The sequence below is a fragment of the Arachis stenosperma genome, chromosome 2 (genome assembly GCF_014773155.1).
Source record: "Arachis stenosperma cultivar V10309 chromosome 2, arast.V10309.gnm1.PFL2, whole genome shotgun sequence".
Lineage (NCBI taxonomy): Eukaryota > Viridiplantae > Streptophyta > Magnoliopsida > Fabales > Fabaceae > Arachis > Arachis stenosperma.
This window is the reverse complement of record NC_080378.1, coordinates 7,567,640-7,590,408: the sequence shown is the minus strand read 5'-3', so window position 1 is coordinate 7,590,408 and position 22,769 is coordinate 7,567,640. Positions and strand designations below refer to the sequence as shown.

Sequence of the window (22,769 nt, the reverse complement as noted above, 5' to 3'; positions counted from 1 at the left end):
CATATTTTTCCTTTGTACATATATACTCAGTAATAAAATGAGGAAGAAACTAACTCATTATCTTAAAATATTGTCAGTTCGAGTTTTTATGCTCTAATTTGAGAAGTTTCTGATTGCTAAACGATTTTGGATTTTGAAATTTCAAGATAAAACGGTTTTAAAATGAGAATAAAAAAAAAGTAATACTCTGTGATACGGAACGTAACCCAGGATAAAATGGAAGATCAAAGAAAGGGACTCCTCTACCTCAATTTGATTTCCTGATGTAACAGCTAAGAAAATCACTCTACCTCACCTGATAACACCCAAGTTTCTCAAAGAAATTCAAAGAAAATTTCATTCATCAAAATTAAGGAAAAAGTGGCTACCAAGTCTTAGAGGGTTTTTATACCTCTTAAATTTAAAACCCTAACTCATAAGTTCACTAGAATAGAAAAAATGGGCCAAATCATATCTGGGCCTAAAACAAACAAACAACAAAAATAAAATAAATATAAAATAAATTCTAAGAAGATGACATCTTGATTAATGAGGGTCTTCAATGCATCTTGTAAAATAGTAAGACATTTGACTTTTGATAATCGCTAATCATTGTCTTGCCTAATTCTTAATGCATCTCCTAAACACATGATTTAGCCATGTTTGCAAAACCTTCTCTTATTCTCTTAGTTGTTGCTCTTGTAATTGGACCAATTGGCATATGACAGTTCTCAGTTTGTCCCACATGACTCGTATCATTCCCTCCCTCCTGAAAAAGATTCGTCCTCAAATCTGCATCACAATCAAAAGGAGATAGGTCAGAGACATTAAAAGTAGCTGATACATTATACTCACCTGGAAGGTCAATCTTATAAGCATTGTTATTTATCCTTTCGAGCACTTGAAATAGACCATCACCCCTAGGGTCTAACTTGGATTTTCTTTAAGTAGGAAACCTCTCCTTTCTCAAATGAACACATACCCAGTCACCAGGTTCAAAGACAAGATGTCTTCGACCTTTATTCACCTGTTGAGCTGTCAACTTATTTTTCTTTTCAAGCAATTCACGTGCTTTCAAGTGCATAGCTTTAACCTTTTCCGCTTTACCGTCTGCATCCAAGCTAACAATATCACTCAAAGGCAAAGGTAATAAGTCCAAAATAGTTAAAGGATTAAAACCATAAACAAGTTCAAAAGGAGAAAATCCAGTAGAAGAATGAATAGTTCTATTATAAGCAAACTCAATAAAAGGTAAACAATCTTCCCAAGTTTTTAAATTCTTACCAACAACAGCACGTAATAAGGTCCCTAATGTTCTATTTACTACTTCACTTTGACCATCAGTTTGAGGATGACAAGTAGTAGAGTATAATAATTTTGTGCCTAATTTACCCCATAAAAATTTTCAAAAATGACTCAAAAATTTTACGTCATGATCAAAAACAATAGTTTGGGGAACACCATACAAACGCACAACCTCTCTAAAAAACAGATCAGCAATATTTGTTGCATCATCAGTTTTATGGCATGCAATAAAATGAGCCATTTTACTAAATCTGTCTACCACAACAAAAATGCTATCTCGACCTTTTTTTGTTCGAGGCAAACCAAGAACAAAATCCATAGAAATATCAACCTACGGATGCATAGGAACAGGTAAAGGGGCATACAAACCATGTGGTAAAGACTTAGATTTAGCCTGTTTACATGCAACACATTTAGCACAAAATTTTTCAACATCTCTACGCATGCGTGACCAGTAAAAATGTTCAGATAACACATCCAATGTCTTATGCACACCAAAATGACCCATCAAACCTCCATTATGTGATTCAAGAACAAGTAAGTCCCTCATAGAACAAGCAGGCACACAAATTCTATTGTCACGAAACAGAAAACCTTCATGTCTATAAAATTTGTTAAATGCACTATGTTCACAAGAGGCATAAATAGCAGAAAAGTCAGAATCAGTAACATATAACCCCTTTAAAAACTCAAATCCAAATAACTTAGAGGTAAGGGTAGTAATCAAAGCATACCTCCGAGATAAAGCATCAGCAACGACATTATCTTTACCTTGTTTAAAGGCAATCATATAGGGAAATGTTTCAATAAATTCCAACCATTTAGCATGTCTTTTATCAAGCTTACCTTGTCCTTCTAAGTGCTTCAAAGATTCATGATCCGTGTGAATCACAAACTCCTTAGGTAAGAGGTAGTGTTGCCAAACCTCTAAAGCCCGAACCAAAGCATATAATTCTTTGTCATATGTTGAATATTTACGCTGAGCTAAATTCAAATTTTCACTGAACAAGGCAATGGCTCGTTTTTCCTGCATTAAAACAGCATCTATACCAATCCCAGAAGCATCACATTCAATCTCAAAGGTTTTATCAAAGTTAGGTAAAACAAGAATAGGAGCAGAACACAAACAGTCTTTTAGGGTATGAAATGCAATGTCTTGTTCCCTTTCCCATTTAAATCCAACATCCTTTTTTATAACCTCTGTGAGAGGCGCAGCAATGGTAAAAAATTTTTTTACAAATCTTCTATAAAACCCAGCTAACCCATGAAAACTTCGTACCTCAGAAGCATTCTTAGGCGTTGGCCATTCACGAATAGCCTTTACCTTTTCCTCATCAACTTCAATTCCACTCGCACTCACAACAAAACCAAGAAATATAACTCGATCAATACAAAAAGTGCACTTTTTAATATTAGCATATAATTTTTCTTTTCGAAGCATTTCTAAAACAGCTGAAACATGTGACAAGTGGTCATCCAAACAAGTGCTATAAATGAGAATATCATCAAAATAAACAACAACAAATTTACCCAAAAAGTCTCGCAAAACATGGTTCATTAGACGCATAAAAGTACTAGGGGCATTAGTTAACCCAAAAGGCATTACTAACCACTCATATAACCCATGTTTTGTTTGAAATGCAGTCTTCCATTCATCCCCTGATTTCATTCTAATTTGATGATACCCACTTTTCAAATCAATATTAGTGAATATGCATGCACCATATAACTCATCAAGCATGTCATCTAACCTAGGGAAAGGATAACGATACTTTACCGTAATTTTATTGACTGCACGACAATCCACACACATTCGCCAAGTACCATCCTTCTTTGGAACCAACAAAACTGGTACAGCACATGGACTCAAACTCTCCCGGATGTGACCTTTGGCTAATAACTCCTCCACTTGCCTTTGAAGCTTCTTTGTCTCTTCAGGATTACTCCTATAGGCTGGTCTATTAGGAATGCTAGCACCAGGAATAAAATTAATTTGGTGCTCAATCCCACGTAATGGAGGCAGACCACGTGGTACGTCAGTAAGAAAGACATCGAAAAATTCCTGCAACAAAGAGACAAAGCTATTTGGCAAATTTGGGTTAAGGTCAGTGTCAGAAAATAAAGTATCCCGAAACCGAACCATAAACAAAGCTTTCTTGCCTATTAAAACACTCTTTAAATCTCTCTCTTTTGCAAAGAAACACAATTTGCTCTCAACTTTTTCAATTTTTTTTGTATTTGTACTACTCTCATGACATGGACTCTTTTCTTTCTTTTCACTCACCTTTGGGCCTTTTGCTATATTCTTTTCTCTCATTGCCTCTTTTCTCTCAGATTTTTCTATGATCTCACATCCCATGTTCCCCTTGGTATCCTGTTGAAGCTTCAACTGGTCAAGGTAAACCTCCTTAGGTGATAAAGGAGCAAGAATGATCTTGCGACCATTAAAATAAAAGGAGAATCGATTCGTATAACCATCATGAAATGTTCAACGGTCGAACTGCCAAGGTCGCCCCAATAATAAATGACAAGCTTGCATTGGCACCACATCACACAATGCCTCATCAACATACTTGCCAACAGAGAATGCAATTGTCACCTGTTTGTCAACCTTGATCTCTCCACTATCATTCAACCACTGCAACGTATATGGTTTAGGATGTCGAACACATGTCAAACTCAATTTCTCCACCATAAGTGTACTAGCCACATTAGTCCAACTCCCACCATCAATAATTAGGCTACACATTTTTTCACCCACCAAGCATCTAGTGTGAAAAAGATTGTGGCGTTGCTCTAGACTTTCTTCTTTCACCTGCAAATTCAAAGCGCGTCTAACAACAAGAGATTCATCATGGACTGCATACTCAACATCACCATCGGAACAATCCTCCAAAGGTGGCATACTATTGTGATCAGAATCATCACCATGATCAAAATCAGACACAATATCATCTCCTCTAATAACCATCAATCTCCTGTTTGGGCATTCATTAGCATAATGACCCATACCATGACACTTGAAGCATTTAATATCACGATGCCTAGAAGTAGCAGAAGAAGAGTTAGAATTACCTTTCTTTTTCGTAGCATCAAACAACGCATTGGAGTCAATACTCGTAGTCTTTGTTGTGTCAGCAACACGAGAGTCCCACTTAGGATTAGCATGAGACAATCCTCTTGGTGTTCTTCTTTGTTGTTGCCTCTCCACCTTCATAGCCATACTAACCAAATCCTCCAGCTCCACATAATGGTGTAACTCCACCACATCAGCAATCGCTCTATTCAAACCACCTACAAATCGTGCCATAGTAACCTCAGTGTCCTCTTCTATGTTGGCAGTAATCATAAGCATCTCCATTTCCTTATGGTAGTCTTCAACGGACTTGGAGCCTTGAGTCAGTCGATGTAACTTCTGATGCACTTCACTGTAATAGTACGAAGGCACAAATCGTTTCTTCATGAGGCGCTTCATAAGATCCAAGACTTTATATGGTGATCATCATTCCTCCGTCTTGTCTTCACTAATTCATCCCACCAAAGTAAGGCATAGTCAGAGAATGCAACTGCTGCCAAACGAACCTTCTTTGCTTTAGAGTAATTATGACAAGCAAAAATTCTTTCCATCTTACATTCTCACTCCAAATAAACTTCATGATCATTTCTCCCTTTGAATGGTGGTATTTGCATCTTGATGGCGTTGATATTGCTATCTTGACTTTTGTGTCGAGGTGTTATAACCCCATCAGAGTCATCATCAGAAGGTACATGACTAGGACGCCGATTCCGAAAAGGTCCTTGTTTAATATTCTTGGATAGTGTCTGTGTCACCTCTTACCTCCATACTTCCAATTCAGTCAAGCGATTGGTTAAGTGTTGAATAGCCCTTTGCATCAACTCCATGTCAACTACAGTATCTTTAGAATGAGCTGCCATAACAATGAACCTGCAACAAAATGTTATAGAAAGGACCTCACAATCACTCGCTCACGTGTTTCACTCAAAGATGGACACTCGTATTTATTCTCAAAATTGGCTTTTACCCTCTATTGAACTTACCACTCTTGCCTTTTACCACTCTTGAAACTCTTTGACTGTTGCACTTTAGAAATCAAACAAAAATAAAAGATAGAGAAAATCCGACGCAACGATAAAAGAAAAGATGGAAAGGATAATAAAAAGGGATAAGGACACAAAAGACAAAAGATAAGGATAATAAAAATAATAATAATAATAATAATAATAATAAGAATAAGAATAAGAATAATAACGTATGGAATGATTTTTTTCTTTTTTTTATTTTTTTTTTTTGAGATTGTTGCTTTTTTTATAGAAGAACACAACGCTTTTTTTTTTTACTTTGCTAAAATGCTACTGTGTAAACTTGAAAGTACGTATTCTTTTTTTTGTACTCAAGATGTGTTGGTAAAAGAAAAATTTACTAATAATAGGAAGAAACTTCAAAGTGCGTACTCTTTTTTTTTTCCTAATAATGAGAAAAAAGATAATAAACTAATAGGAAAGGAAGGACAAAAAGAATAATGAGAAACACAAAAACAGCAAGGACAGACAATAATCTTAGGAAAAGGAATTAAAAAGCCAATCAACAAGAAAAGAAGAAGACGTAAGGATAAACTGTCTATATGTGGCTGGATTTTTTTTTAATGTATTTAGAACACAAGAATGATAATCGTAGACTAATGAAAATTAATCTAGTACCTGAAATCTGATACCAAATGATACAGAACGTAACTCAGGATAAGATGGAAAATCAAAGAAAGGGACTCCTCTACCTCAATTTGATTTGATTTCCTGATGCAACAGTTAAGGAAATCACTTTACCTCACCTGATAACACCCAAGTTTCTCAAAGAAACTCAAAGAAAATTTCATTCATCAAAATTAAAGAAAAAGTGGCTACTAAGTCTTAGAAGGTTTTTATACCTCTTAAATTTAAAACCTTAACTCATAAGTTCACTAGAATAGAAAAAAAATGGGTAAAATCATATCTGGACCTAAAACAAATAAACAACAAAAATAAAATAAATATAAAATAAATTCTAAGAAGAAGACATCTTGATTAATGAAGGTCTTCAATGCATCTTGTAAAATAATAAGACATTTGACTTTTGATACTCGCTAATCATTGTCTTGCCTAATTTTTGATGCATCCCGCTAATCATTGTCTTGCTTAATTTTTTATGCATCTCCTGAACACATGACTCAGTTTGTCCCACATGACTATCACTCTGATTTGAGAAATTTCTAATTGTTAAACGATTTTGGATTTTAAATTTGAATAGGAAGATGAAACAGTTTTGGAATGAGAGCAGAAGAAAGTATTTCGGAATGAGAGTGGAAAAAAACTGAAAACGCGCGTAATTTGAATTAGTATCTGTAGAGTGCGTTATCAGTAACCTTCTTACCTTATCATAACTTATTAATTGTTGTATATTATAAATAAATTTACAAAAAAAATAATAAAAAAAAAAGAAAATAATAAAAGATAAAACATAGCTTGAATTGTGCAAAATAATATAATTATTTATATTACCAACAAATTGAAAGGACTAACGCTGTATATTACACGAAAAAAATTGTTCAACCTCAAACAATAATAGAAGGTACATTCAAAGAAAGAGAGAATAATATTATTTTGTTTTTCCTTTCCATTTTTAAGCCATTCTATTAAACACAATGATCTTATTATTTGCAATAAAATTTACATGTCTGGTGTATCAGGCTCATCACCCGCTCTTGGTGTTCCTCCTTGCTCAGTCCCAAATGTCCTTTTGCTCATGTTTGCTCTCTGCACTAACCGAACTAATGCTTGAACCACTTCCGACATCGGTGGTCGGAATTCCGGCTCCGGCTGCCAAAACAATCATTACATTATATTACAACAATCATGTAGTTAGTTAGTTACTTTTCCTGAAATGATAAATACATTAAAAGCACATATAAATCCTCCCTTTGACATGAGTTTTGGCATTTGGATCACCCTAACATTTAGGCTGTTTTTTCTTTTTAAGGCATCTACTCCAATATGTCAAAAACATCCTTCCATGAAGATATTTGTTTTGTTACACTTTAAAACGTGACTTATAAGAAAAAGTAACGATTTAAAGGAAATATCAACGCTTTTAGATAAAGGCAACGCTCTTATAACATGCTAAAATCAAAACCCTACAATCCACCACCCGATTGTCAAAAGGAAGCATCTTCATATAAAGACAATTATAGTCTTCATTGGAGTACCCACCTCTTTTTATAGTGTGTAGTAGCCAAACAAGTAACTTAGGCTGTGTTTGTTTACTCTCTCAAAACACAAAGACACACATACACATAGACGCACATGAATATATGTAGTTTATTTGGTTGTTAAGACAACAAAAAGGAGACATATATGTGTGACATTACCTGAACACAAAGTGCGATAACATCGGCAAAACGGGACAGCGACTTAACCGGGTATAGCCCTTCCAGCGCAGGATCAACCATTTTAGCCAATGCATCGATATCATGGAGTTGTGGTGTCGCCCACCGTACCAAAGACTGCTCGTATCTTGGCCTTGAGCTGCCGAAGGAGTTTTTTAAACAACAAAATACAAATGATATCAAAAGAAATTGGTGCATCTACCTACCCTAACTACTTTGAAGGGTTTTATATTATAGATTAAACTATATATGTTACTAAATGCGCTGTTGATTTTGGAGAGCATGCGAATGTTAAAACTAGTCACATGAAGATGTCTTCATGTGAAAATAATAGTTAAAAACCGTTAGATAGTTTGACATTTTTTACTAAACTACTTGACATGACACGTGTTTACATCTCAGCTATCATCTTCCCATGAAGACATTTTCACGAGTAACCACCTAAAAGATGCATCAATTACCTGTCAAACGGTTTCCTTCCACTAAGAAGTTCCAACATGACAACTCCAAAGCTGTAGACATCACTCTTAAGCGTATACTGACCGGACATACCAACTTCCGGTGCTTCGTATCCCGATCCAGCATTATTGTTCAATACCTGAACATGAGACGATATTTAGAACTAATAATTTTCATATGTAAGCCGTGTGACACAAGATAAAAGGAAAAAATGCATTCATTAAGAGTGCATCCATTTGAAACTGAAATTCACAGCATATTTGTTCCAAAAATTAAAATCACCTGGTCTGCATTTGGAATATAGCTTGCCAATCCACAATCTGAAAGATGAGGGTTAAGATCTGAATCAAGCAATATGTTGGTTGACTTAATATCCTTATGAACAACCGAAGGCGAACAAACTTCATGTAGGTACCTTAAAAAAGAGAAAGAAGAGGTTGGTTATTGACTTTTGGGGAAAGAAATAAGAGGTCATTATTCTATTTACACTTGCAAACAACTAACTCACTCTAAGGCGCGAGCTGTCCCTAGAGCGATCTTGACACGAGAGTTCCATATCAATGGTTTGCTGTACTCATCAGGTAGGTGAAGGAAGTCATGCAGCGATCCATTTTTATGGAACTCGTAGACCAAGAGGTGTTGTCCATGCTCCGAACAATAACCAACAAGCTCTGTCACATTTTGATGATGCAAATGGGAGATGTTTGAGACTACTTCCACAAAATCGTTGGATGAATCATGGGGAATGATAGATGAATCTATCTTCTTTACTGCAAGAACCTACAACAATTCATGTCAAAGTCAAAACCATTAATAAGCCTCTGCATGGATTCAGAAGATATGTTAACATTTTTTGACATATATCATCAAGTGTATTAGCAATTTGGCATGCTTATATATATTGAGAAAGACTCAGGTGAGTCACTTTTAAGACATTTCCCAAGGGCATGGCATTATTTTTGGATTTTCCATATCTTTGCCCGCAGAATAAGACATAGAATTGGACTTGTAAAGTAAGGATGCGATAAGGAGTACCTTTCCATCATCGAATTGTGCACGGTATACACGTCCGAAAGACCCCTCTCCAAGGAGTTGATCCACACTGAAGCTTGAAGTAGCAATCTGCAGGTCAGCTATAGAATATGCTTTCACATTTGCGGGAGCAGCGACAGTCTTCTTGACAGCAGTTGGCTTCTTTGGAATTTCTTCCTCGTCGAATGATTTGAGAGGTGGGGGTTTAATAGGGGGTTTAACATTTATTGGTTCCACAGGAGTGTCAAATGTTTTCAAGTCAATCACAGAGGAACTCTGCATAGAATTCAATCCTGCATTATGAAATGTTGTAATATGTTACTTCAGATAACTAACTTATCACAATCCACAAGTAGAATTAAGCATATAAAGTAAGGTCTATATCAAACACATTTCAAGAAGAGAATGAAATGTGAAACTATTTAAAATGAGAAATAAGTAGCATAAAGTTAATCATAAAGGAAAAAGGTAAGAAAGGATTTTCAATAGTATGCGAGAACCAAGATACAAACCGTGCACTTCATTTGAAGCAAGAGGAGCCAATGGCTGATTGTCAAGCTTTTCCGTGTCTAATGACGACGACTTCTTGGATCTTCTCTTCACCAGGAAGAATGCTACTATTGCCCCAACAACCAATATGGAGATCACTATTCCAGCAACGCCACCGGCTCCAATACCAGATTTTTTACCCCCATCACTAGAGCTACCACCTGATGAGCTGCCATGCCCACCGGATTTGTGGTGACGGCTGGTTGTTGCTGGAGGTGTCCCAGGAGGCGGAGGGGGCGCAGGCCCCGAGCTCCATGAATTACCACCCTTTCTGTCATTTTAAACCTTGGCTTATCATTCAAGATTTATATAATGAAATAAACAAATAAATATTCTTAGTTTGAAAAATTGCAGATAATGGTAATACTCACTGTAGGTCTATGCCATTCAGCTGTTCCGGTATCCAGCCTGTAAAATGATTGTTTTCCACATTCCTGAGAGAAATATTCAGAAAATAATTAGAACTTGAAAGGTTATTATATAAATATAGGAAAGAAGTTTTCCATGGCAGCAAATGACATAAAAGAGGCTCACAAAGTGTCAAGTGGCAGGTTAGCAAGAACATCGATGGTGCCCGTGAACTGGTTGTTTTGCAGATACCTAAACAAAGACAAATAAGTCCACTTAGAATGCAATCAATACCATGCAAACATGAAGAAAAAAGAAAGAAAGAATACAAAACTCGATGCTTACAAGGTTGACAAGCTCGAAAGTGAGCTCATTGTCTGAGGGAGATCCCCTGTCAGCGAATTGGACGAAAGATCCCTACAACAGGTTACAGATATTATAGTTGATGGATCAGTAACTCAAAAGTTTTAGATTACAAGAATCATATGCATGTAAATATCACAAAATAGCCAATGTATATGAAGCCTTTTCGCAGAAACAAATAAAGAATATGAATTAGCATGGAATCAGAAATAATATTAAATTTTTAAGTACAAAATTTTAATGAATCCACAACGAAAAACAAAGAAGTCATAACATCAATGTTGCTGAAAGGTATATGGAATTGAGGGAATCTTACAGTGTAGAGAGGGAAGTAAGCTTTGAAAAGTCAACAGTCAATCCTTGTTGGAACTGGTTGTGACCAAGATTCCTACAGAATCAATGTTAATTTTGCAGATTACTACAGTGGCTTAGCAAGGAGGTTTATAGGTACACAATGAAAAGCATATAAGAATTCAAGAATATAGTTACATACAGGTATTTAAGTGAAGTAATTTGAGAGATCGAATATGGGATCGGCCCATTGAAATTATTATTAGCGAGATTTCTGCATACAAAGAAGTATCAAGTATGTTAGAATTCGACTACCGAAAGTCCGAGAAACAAAAATAAACAGAAGTGTAAGACATACAGGTGCTGCAAATTTGGAGGGAGTTGGTACCAGCTGCCACCAAGATTGTTGTTACTCAAGTCACTGCAAAGATTTTCGATTTACGACGACAGTAACAATACATACAAAACTGGATATACAATGAACAAGATCATTAAGGCTGCATTTGGATATTGTCAAAGGACACAGTACAAGACAGATTTTCTCCGTGTCTCTGTATTTTATGTCCTGAAACAGTTACCGAACGAGGCTTAACTTACAAGTAAGTCACAGATGTCAAGCTTTCGAGCTGGTAACCCAAAGTTCCACTAAGTTGAAGACCAGGTAACTTGCTGATAAGAAGTAAATGATCGGAAAAAAACCAAACAACAACACATATATCAGACATTGGAGCCGAAAAGAGTAATAATCGAAACATGTATAAAGTGATTAGGATTTAGGAGATTAAGGCTTCACATCTCGGTGACGCGATTGTCCTTGCAACTAATGCCTTTCCAAGACTGTCCACAAGGATCATTGCCATTCTGAGGCCAATTTAGTTGAGATGGTGAGTTCATATTCTGATACAAGCTCCTTAGAGCATTAGCTGCATCAAACATTCAGGATAACAAAGTTTTGAGAACACAGAAACAAACATTGAAGTCAAAAGTAAAGGAATGAAATTGGAAGATGAAGATTCCCATTCATATCAGAGGAAATCATGAGAAAAACATGCCAATCATACTATTATTACATCAGAAAGTATTTGATTTTGGATCACTTGTTAGCAACCTTGTTCCTACTGAAGAGAGCAAGAATTGTATATCAACTAACTACTATTACCACTCATAACAGATAGAACATGGCTTAAACACAATAATTAAAAATAAAAGTAAAAACATCAACTAAAAAAAAAAAGAAGAAAATTAAACACCCACATTTATTCATGGTAATAGAATTTACATTAATTTCAGATGAAAAGAAACTCATAAATTAATTTTTAAAAAAATTACAAACTTTGTTCCAAAATCCAAATCTAACTAGTCTACTGGAAAATCAGCTGAACTATAAAGATAAATTTCAAATAATTAAAAAAAATAAAAAAGCAAAAACAGAAAATTGGAACATAAGACAATTATAGCAAGAAGTACTCTTCACTAAAAGTCTAAAACACTGTATACAACTAACACATCCAAGTACAAAAGAAACACACACATTGAAAAAATAAAGTTTGAAGGAAAAAAGAAAAAATGAACATGATTGAATTATTAATGAACAGCATCACTAACCATCATTTGGATCTGTGTCACCATTAATGCCAATGACCAAGAAACAGAGAATGCAGGTGCTGATGAGAACCAGCACCAGCCTTCGATCCTCCATCATCTGAATCAACCAATTGTTGTTCTTTTTTGGTGAAATTCTTCCAACCCAGAATCCGATTTGGCTGTGAAATCAACCCCTTTTTGTCAAAAATGGATTTTTATTATTAAATATTAGATGGGGTGTTCATGTGAATGAGATGCTTATATATGTTTGTTGTTGCTGCCGAGTAAAAGCAAAGCTGGCAAGCACGAATCGCCAGAAGAATCCAAAGCCACCACTTACTTTAGTTTATCACTCTTACTTGTTAAGTGTGAATTTAATTACTAGATTTATGAAATCAACTTTTATAATTTGGATTAGTAAGATAAAAATAATTCAGAAAATAATCATGTATCATTACTACAAATATATTTGAGTGAATACCCATCCGCCCTGAGAATTATTTCAAAAAGACAACGAGGCCCCCAAGAAAAAAAAAACACTCAATTCGGCCTCTGATAAATTTTTTTGGGATTGATTAGTCCCTGTGCCAAAAAAAATAACATTGATTTTTTTTTTGCACAAGGACCTCGTTGTCCTTTCGAAGTAATTGTCAAGGGTCAGGTTGAATTTTTTTTTTTTTTGTCCGGGACCGGGTTGGAGTTTTTTTTGTCAGGAACCTCGTTGTCTTTCGAAGTAATTGTCAGGGCTGATTTGGATTTTTCTCTATATATTTACTTGAGATTAATTTGGGGAAGTAAGATAAAAATAATTAACTATTAAAATTAATCACTAATATAAAATATATATTACAATACAAAATATACATTAAAAATTAATTAAATAATATATATTAATATATAAATACATAATAATTAACTTTAATTATTGACTTTCTTATACAAATAACATTTTTATTAATCATATTAATTATTGAAAAATATATGACATCACATAGTATATATAGTATTGGGAAAAGAATTAGAATTAACATTTTGTAATTTATTTTTTCTCTATAATAACAATTTTAAAATTTTTCTTTCGTCTACTATTTTATTATTATATTTTTTGTTAAAAAAAATCCTTTGTATTGATATAAATAAGATAAAAGATTTGAAATTAACTTTTTTTTTTCGTCTAACAATTAATTAATTTTTTTTAATTTACTTTTTAATACATTAACAATTTAGCTTTTTGACTTCTATTTAGCTACTATTTTGTTAGTTGATTTTTTTTGTTAAATAATTAATTCTCTAATAACAAAATTGATTTTTAGTATAAGCTTTTTTTGTTAATTAATAACAATAAAAATTAAATAGTTTTAATGATGTAATTTTATATAATTATTTTTGGTGACAAAAATATAATTTGAAACAAAGGTTGTATTATATCTTAACATGTGTAATTTCATTATTTATTATAAAATAGTAAAGTTGGTAACATTTGAGTGAAAGATTTTATTCTGATTATCATCGCTTAAAAAATTATCTATATATAAATAAATATCTAATTTTGTATTGATATAAACGAGAAACTAGTTAATTCTTGTAATAATAAAATTATTATTATTATTATTATTATTATTATTATTATTATTATTATTATTATTATTATTATTATTATTATTATTATTATGTCATTCTGATCTCTAATTGTACAGTTGATGAAGTTTTCAATTACTTACTAATAAAGTCACCGTTAGTTTACAAAATCGTCATTAAGCATACCAAGCTATAATTTTAGAACTGTAAACTGTTATACGTGGCTTTTCAATTTCATGCCAACGGTTACGTCAAAAAAAGTCAAAGAAACATCATTTACTCAAAATTACCATAGAGGAAAATTGAGTAATAATAAATATTTTAAAATTTAATTTTAATGTATTTAATTAGATTTTTTTTTTACTCGTTTACTAATTAGATTTATGTATTTAATTAGATAATTTTTTAAATAATAAGTTTAAAAAATTAATTACTTTTTCAGATAATAATATACGATTACATATGTGTAAAATTTTTTTTTTTACGATATCTTTTAGTTTGATAGATTAAAAATTAATTTATTGCATATCAAAATTTTATTTAAGCGCTTATTTCTGATCAATAAATTATTATATACATAAAATAAAATCTAAACAATGATACAATGACACTTATTCAAACGGATTGATAAACTATTTACTAGAAGTAGAACAATCCTAAATTTTTTTACACCAGTAGTATATAAAAATTAAATTTTAAAAAGATTTAATTATTCTGTTAGTCTTTATAATTTTATCAAATTTTTAATTAGATTTCTATATTTTTTTCTTTTCAATTGAGTTCCTATATTGCTTTAATTTTGTAATTAATTAAATCCTTTCTAGTATAGAAAAATATTAGAGTTAACTGAATATTTCTTTGTAAATTGAAAGTATTTATAACTAAAAACTTAATTAAATTTTTAACCGTATTTATTTTGATAAAAATATTATGTTAATTTTAAGAATGTAATTACAAAATTAAAAGTAATATAAGAACCTAATTAAAAAAATATAAAAACTTAATTAAAAATTTAGTAAAACTGTAGAAACTAACGATAATTAAACTTTTTAAAAATTAATGTAACAATTTCTTAATTCACTAAGCTAAGGTAATAAGCTTAATTAAAATTTAATTGTTGTAGTATCATAGGTAAAGAGTCTTAAGTAACTAATGTCGTTTTTCTAATATATATAATGGATTGATTGGATTCTGTCCCTTCTACAACAACTATGAAATGTCAATAAATCATTTGTGACTTGAATTGAAATGATAATAATGGAGAGTGGAGACCATGATATGAGCATGTATATAGTTTAGTTTACATATGATATCCAATCTATTCTAATTTAATTCTAATAATAATAATAATAACGTGTATGCAATGCAAAGTTAATAGTGGAAACAAAAGTCAGCATTATGTTACGCGTAATGAACTGGATTTCATGCAATCAACATCAATTGCCACACTGTGATTCAAGATTGGTCTCAATGTCAATTTTTCATATATTTTTTTATTACTATTATTATTAATATTATTATTATCAAACAGTAGCTTTAATTTGCTCTTTTTTGTCCTTTATATCAACCACAAATACTATTTCCTTTTTTAATGTTTTCACTTTTCAGGATAAGGTTATGACGATGACATGGTATATTTGCTCATGTTATAAAGGAAATCTTGTTCTTTTCGAAATATATAAATTCACTACTACTAAATTGATTCTTGATTGAAGCTGTCGGTTGTTAATTTACCATGTTTTATTAACTTTTTTTAATTAAACTTTTACTCAACTCCGATCCGATCATATTATAAGAAATTAAATAAACTTTAAAATATTTAGACTTATCACTTAATTTTTAGAGAAAACGATAAATAAATTTTTAATTTGATGATAAATAAAATCTTTTTTAATAAATTAAAAATACAAAAACTTCTCTCGTCTTCTAAAGTACGAAATATCTAAATCGTCCCGTTTAAAATATATGAAGATAAATACATGAAAGACATTTTTCATATTTTTAACTAGTCAAAGACTTATTTATTTTTAATTAAAAAATTAGAAATTTATTTTTTTTATTTTTAATATAATATTAGAATAAAATTTTAGAAATATATATTATTGATCACACTTACTTTGTATACAAGTTCAAGTCTATACTCTAAATCTTTGTCCATGCCAGAATATGAGGAAATATATCATGTTTCACATTATCTAAACCAAAAAATTTCTAACATACACTATTAATTCATCATAAATTTAGTTATATATATATATATATATATATATATATATATATATATATATATATATATATATATATATATATCTGTGGGTGTATGTATGTTAACAAATCCTACCTAAATCTCTCATAGCTAGAGCTTTAGAACTATGAATCATTATGTTGATGAACAATGTCATTATGGATATCTTTTACCAAAATAAAAAGGATAAAATTGTATTCCAAGATCCGTTGTTTTTACTTTATTGATGATCACATTTTTTTAATATAAAGAAGACAAATCAACTTAAGTCAGATCAATGAATTTGTTTGCTGCTAATTAGTCTGATTTGAGTCATTTACTTGTAAGATGTAGTTAACTTACATTATATAAGCTTGCATTTATTATCTTGTTGGTAAAGTATATTTTAGCGCCTAGTGTTTTGGCTAAGTTCTATTTTGTCTTAGAAAATATTTAGTAACTAAAATAAATTAGTCAAAAATAAAAATTTATCTTATTTAATATTAATTAATTATTATAATAACTAATAAATATTAAATAAGACTAATTTTAATAATTTTGTTTGTCTCTTTAAAATTATTGTTTGTTTATAATATTTAAGAAATTTTATTTTTATTTTAAACATTTTATTATTTTTACTTTTGTTTTTCAGTTAAAATTATTTTTTTTAAATATCTTTTTACCTGTATTATTATCTTTTTATTTATTTTATTCTTTTTTATTTTTATTTTCAAATTACTAGAATCGCCATTATGACTATTATAATTATAAATTTTGCCGTTAAAGAAAAGTATAATAAAAAAATATTTAAAAAATAATTTTAACAAAAGGACTAAAATAAGAAAAATAATATAATATTAAAAATAAAATTAGAATTTAATCCAAATATTAAAAAATAATACTCTTTTATCTTTAAATTTAAACTTTTATGCGGGTGCGTGCGCATATATATATATATAGTAATTTATCACTTTTAATTTGTTTAGTTTCTTTTCTCTTATTTTAACTTAACATAATATAAATAGATAAACAATAAAAATCGGAAACTAATTTTTTTTTTGTCAATAATCAACCAATATTTATTTATTTATTTTAAAATTTTATTTTTCTCTTAATCTTTGTCCATCACTATTTTGATTATGTGTACGAAGAGGATTAGAAAAAATCAGAAGGGAGAGAAAGAGGGGAGAGAAAGAGAGTGAGAGAGAGACAAATAGACAATTGATTTGAGAAAAATGATGCTTATATTATTGTTTTTTTTCCTGATAAAAGAATTCATTCATAAAAAAAAATTTAAAAACACTCATAAGATGAAACAAAATATTAAGTATACATCGAAAGATGAAAATAAAATATTTATTGTGCTGAACTATGTACTAAGAATAAATATAAAATTCGATTATAGAAAATTTTAACTTATAAAAATAATTACAATTTTGTGCCTCTTTAATTTTTATATCCTCAAATTCTATTGCAACATTGTAAACTCTTTCTTTTTTTCTTGATAAACCCAAGTATTTTTTTGATCTGCAAATTTTTTCCATGAAAAAAATATTTTTTTTTGATGTATCTTTCTTTAAAATATGAGAGATCTACACCTAAAATATCTATAGAAGAAAACAAAAAACACCACAAAAAGAGAGAAATATACCATAAAAAAGTTATTGAATCTGAAAATTTAAGATTTAGAATAGCGCTAGTAAGATCAATACTACTAAAAAATTTATTTTTAATAGTCATTTATTTTATTTTTAGTAATAATAAAAATAACTACTAATATATATAGTGATATTTAGACACTAATTGTTTTATATTTTATTGCTAAAAATTTTAGTAGCTATTATATAATTGATAGAAAAAACTTTTTAATAGTAACAAAAAAATATAATTACTATTATAACATGTAATAATAATGATAAATATATAATTGACACAAAAACATAAATTAAATAAGATATATAATAGTCAGTATGTTATTATCGTTAAAAATTTGTCGCTAAAAATAATTTTTATTGTAGTGTAAGTGCATGCAAGAGAGAATAAAAGAAGAGAAAAAGAGTTGAAGGATGGGGTGAGAAAGAAAGGGGAAACAGGGCCACCTATTCACAAGTATAGATAATTCGATTGCTCAAATAATCAAATTGATCCGATTATATTAGTTTTATATTCGACGAGATAGTCGGATATAATTAGATCGAACACAATTAAATCCAACCTTAATTAGTTCAGATAATAGTTTTAGCTAGGATTGCGGAATTCAAGTTAACCTAATTATTGAATTAGGTTTTTAAAAATATAATATATATATATATATATATATATATATATATATATATATATATATTTATCTCCTCTAATTTAAATTATGATATTTATTTAAATATAACTTCAGTGATATATTGTTCTTTATTTTTTTATTATTACATATTATTTACATGTTTTCTTATTTTTTATATTTTTTAATTTTTATAAATTTTATGTTCAATCAGATACCTGATTATTTGAATTGATTAAAATATAATTGGTTCGATTCTTATTCTTTTTAAATATCTCTATTTTTCTCTGTGTTGTAAATTGGTTGCAGCAGCGAGCCAGCGACTGACAACCCTCTATACAATTTTTTTTTATCTTCAGATGAGAGAGAGAGGACATCAAAACTGCTTTATAAAGAGAAAGAGAAAAAGCAAATATATTACTTCATGCTTATGTTGTTAATTTGTCATTGTAGAGAGAAAAACAGAAATAATTTTTACAAAATTATTGGTTGATTATTAGTAAAGAAAAAAATTTGTTCTCAAATATTTATTATAGTCTCTTTTTTCATTTTGGAATTTATTTATACATATTTTAATTAACACCTCCTCGTTTAGAAAATAAAGAACATGCATGAAACATGAATAGTTTTTATTTTATTCTAAAAAAATGATCAAATTTAAACTGGCTCCGAGTAGTTATAGTGAAGGAACTTTCGATTCGTTGCTTTAAGTCAAAGAAAGGCAAATGAGAAATATTCTTCATACGCGGGTCATTTGAAAACATTTATAACAACGATTTTACACCAACCTAAAAAGGGACATTAGCACATAATAATAATTGCCATATAAATTCTGAAATCATCACTAAAAGCAATTCTCTTTCTGGAAACACATCATCATGATTTGCAAATTAAAACCTCTTTGTTGATAGAGTAAAGTCAAACAAATGATATTCAAAACGATGTTTATGCATGATTGGCATATTAACAATGACAATTTTAAGTCATTTGTTACCTACGAAAAATAAAATCCTCATGGAACAAAATATTTGAAGATTTAAAATAAATTTTTTGTTACATTTTTATGTTATTATCGATCAATTATACTTTCATAAAATTACTCATTTCAAAAATTTAAACTAATAAGAGAATGTATAAATGATTATATTTTTAACAAGTTCTCTCACCTAAGAGTCTTTTTTAAGTTTGCGTAAAATTTAGGTTAAATTATACAGTTGGTTCCTACTCTTTCAATAAAATTATAAATTAGTCCATACACTTTAAAAGTTTGTAATTGGATCTCTAAAGAGAATTAAAATTTACAATTTAGTCTTCACCGTTCAAAAATGTTGATTTAACAAAATATTCTCAGAATATGCTGAGAATATTCTGTTAAATAGAGAATATGTTGAGAATATTCTATTAAATCAAACACTTTTTGAACAACAGAGACTAAATTATAAATTTAATTTTTTTTAGGAACTCAATTACAAAATTTTAAAGTGTAAGAAACAATTTATAATTTTACTGAAAGTGTAGGGACCAACTATGTAATTTAACCTAAAATTTACATAGACTTTTTTTTGTCTTATGTTTAATTTTTTTTTAAGTCAACAAAGATTGAATTTCAAACTTTAGATTGGATAGGTTTGGATACTATATTAAAATTGAGATGAAGTGAAATTAATTCAACTCTAAAAGTTAGTTCATAAAATAAGATACCTCTCATTTATTAACTCTTTAAAAATTTTATTTTTGATAGATATAAAATTTGTAATATGTATAGTAATATTATTGTGTATATAAATTTTAAATAAAATTTTAAAATTATATTCGTAAAAACTATTAAAGTCATGTTCTGAACATTTTAAATAATAATACGATCTTATAAGTTAAGATAATTCAACTTTATAATATTTAACTCGTGATTTTGCTTGTGTTGGAGTAAAGGGTAAGAGTAAACTTTATTTTAGAGAGAATTTTATATACTAAACATAAATTTAATATATCATTTTTTAAATATATTTATAATAGAAGTTGAAAAAATTAAATTGGGTTACTTTAGTCACTACTACATTATAGACATTTAGTAACATTTATCTCTTAACATTTATTAAAATGTTAGTAATGATAACAAAATTACATCTTAAGTAATATTTATGCTAAAATGTTACTAAATACACAATTTTTTTTTAAATGTTAGTTATCTATTCTTAATGATTTATTCACATTTACAGTAACAAACAAACTTTTTAAGTCACAAAATCAAAATCTCTCTCTCCTCACATCCAAATCTCACTCACACTGCCATCTAATCACTTATTTCATTGCGTATTTGCTTCGATCTCGCTGGATTTCAATCCCAGTCTCGCTCTTGCAGTACACCACATCCGACAGATAGCAGCAGTTATGTACAGGATTAGCAACGATTTTTAACCGCTGCCAAACAGATAGCAGCTGTTGATAAATCCGTTGAAAGATAGTGTGCGGCTAAACCCTTAGCAGCGGCTATTAGTAACCGCTGGTATAACCGCTGCTAGATGGTATTTTGCAGCGGTTTCATCTGCTACAAAATCGTGAAAATATGATTTAAGGGAGATTACAGCGGTTGTCAACCGCTGCAAAATGCCATACGTTTACTAATCCTCTTATGAATATAGCAGCGGATTTAAAATCGTTACCAAATGTCGAGTAACAATTTAAAAAAAAAAACCTGAATTTATAATAAAATATGACAACTCTTTTATTCTTTATATGTTCATCCACTCAACATCGTTAATTTATTAAAATAACCAACAGCCAATCCAAAAACAACACACGAAACGAAACATAATTAATTTTGCAAAGGTGAATCATTATAATGATGATTTTCATTCAGTGCATCCATTATTGTAAACTACAAATAAAGTCAACAAGATAAAAAAAACTACAAGTTAATAGAGATCGAGCACGTAAAGCAGTTACATTACCATCTGTAGAGAAAGATGCCTCACTGAGCCCAGAGGTTGACAAAGACAAAAGGCTCAACACGTAATGGACCCAGAACATACAAGAATGGAGACTGCCGATGGAAACTTCAATAAAAAAAAAAACACCTCAGAAAACAACTGACTCCAAAGTCCCGATCTAAGCACACCGTCAAAAGCACTAGTACAACAACCAGAATGAGAATTTGACAGGCAAATTCTTGACACAAAACTAACTATAATATAAAACTTGCAATATTAATATGATTAACTATAATATAAAAAAAATAGTATAAACATACAGCTTGAGCATATATATTTTTTATTCATAATTGAAATTTCACATTTTTTATTTCTTATTTTTGTTTTATATTTTCTCTAATAATAATAATAATAATAATAATAATAATAATAATAATAATAATAATAATAATAATAATCTCCAAACAAATCACTATAATAAAAGTGTTGATAGCTCCACACTCTTATTTACTTTCATTTTACATTTCTAAAGATACCGCCAATAAATATGTAATCCTATATTTTTTACATCTAAGATATTATAACTAAGGAATATATATAACGTGCACAAAATTTTGACACAAATTTACTACGGTTGATGTGTGTTTGTCTCTTGTTCATAAACCGTTGTATTGAGCAAAGATTTTTGTTTAATGCGATCTCTTCATAAACCGTGGGAGACTGACACGGTTTATGCTCAAGCTCTCTTTTTCATAATCCGTAATAAAAAACCATGGTTTCTCTATAATGTGATTCCTTCATAAACTGTGGGAGGCTTTCACGGTTTATATACAATTTATAAAACGTGAGAGAATTTTATGGATTACATAAACTTATTTCAGGACATACAAGTAATGAAATCTGTATTATTACATTTGAGTAAACAATTTTTTCATTCAATTTGTATACATAAATTGCCCTAAACTTTATTAGTTTTATCAAAAATATATTTATTATTTATCTATTTTATTAATTTTTATTTAAGTAATTGAGTATATATGTCGAAAAAAATATGTTCAAGGTAATTACTCTCCTGCTATCTTTTAAAAGTTAGCAGTTTTTATTATCCTCTCTCATATATTATTGTTTAATAATTCTAATTCTATGCATGCATATCTAAAAGTTATGATGTTTAAATTAAACTTTAGATAATTAATAATATTAACTATTTCTATTCTCGTATGACTATAAAACTTGAGAAACATATTTAATTTTAGAATATCATGTAATTTAATACGTGTTTTATTAAAGGTTTATAATTACTCTAATTTTAATTATATTCTAAATTAATTAAATATATAATAATATGGAAATAAAATATTTTATTCTCTAATTTTTAAAGAATATCGAAATAATTTTCTTTTTATTAAATTTATGTC

General features: G+C 29.8%; 1 protein-coding gene and 1 pseudogene across 1 annotated transcript; both read right to left on the bottom strand.

The window, feature by feature from the left end:
* Window positions 1–619: 619 nt before the first annotated feature.
* LOC130962460 (uncharacterized) lies at window positions 620–4,759 on the bottom strand (annotated as a pseudogene).
* A 2,085-nt stretch (window positions 4,760–6,844) lies between these two features.
* LOC130961352 (protein STRUBBELIG-RECEPTOR FAMILY 6) lies at window positions 6,845–12,667 on the bottom strand. The gene is made up of 16 exons (XM_057887185.1): window positions 12,369–12,667; window positions 11,557–11,686; window positions 11,361–11,432; window positions 11,122–11,184; window positions 10,966–11,037; window positions 10,789–10,860; window positions 10,455–10,526; window positions 10,296–10,361; window positions 10,133–10,195; window positions 9,725–10,032; window positions 9,216–9,505; window positions 8,689–8,960; window positions 8,463–8,595; window positions 8,183–8,319; window positions 7,704–7,860; window positions 6,845–7,155 (listed from the first exon to the last, which is right to left on the bottom strand). The coding sequence occupies exons 1-16, from the start codon at window positions 12,463–12,465 to the stop codon at window positions 7,006–7,008; spliced, it is 2,154 nt and encodes a 717-aa protein (XP_057743168.1). The 5' UTR covers window positions 12,466–12,667; the 3' UTR covers window positions 6,845–7,005.
* Window positions 12,668–22,769: the final 10,102 nt, after the last annotated feature.

What these genes read in the sequence shown, in the direction of transcription:
- LOC130961352 (XM_057887185.1), bottom strand. Translation starts at nt 12,465, where the DNA reads ATGATGGAGGATCGAAGGCTGGTGCTGGTTCTCATCAGCACCTGCATT. An exon ending in CCTCCAAATTTGCAGCACCT is followed by an intron (nt 11,038 to 11,121) that starts GTATGTCTTACA and finishes CTTTGTATGCAG; the next exon opens with AAATCTCGCTAATAATAATT. An exon ending in CTTACTTCCCTCTCTACACT is followed by an intron (nt 10,527 to 10,788) that starts GTAAGATTCCCT and finishes AACCTGTTGTAG; the next exon opens with GGATCTTTCGTCCAATTCGC.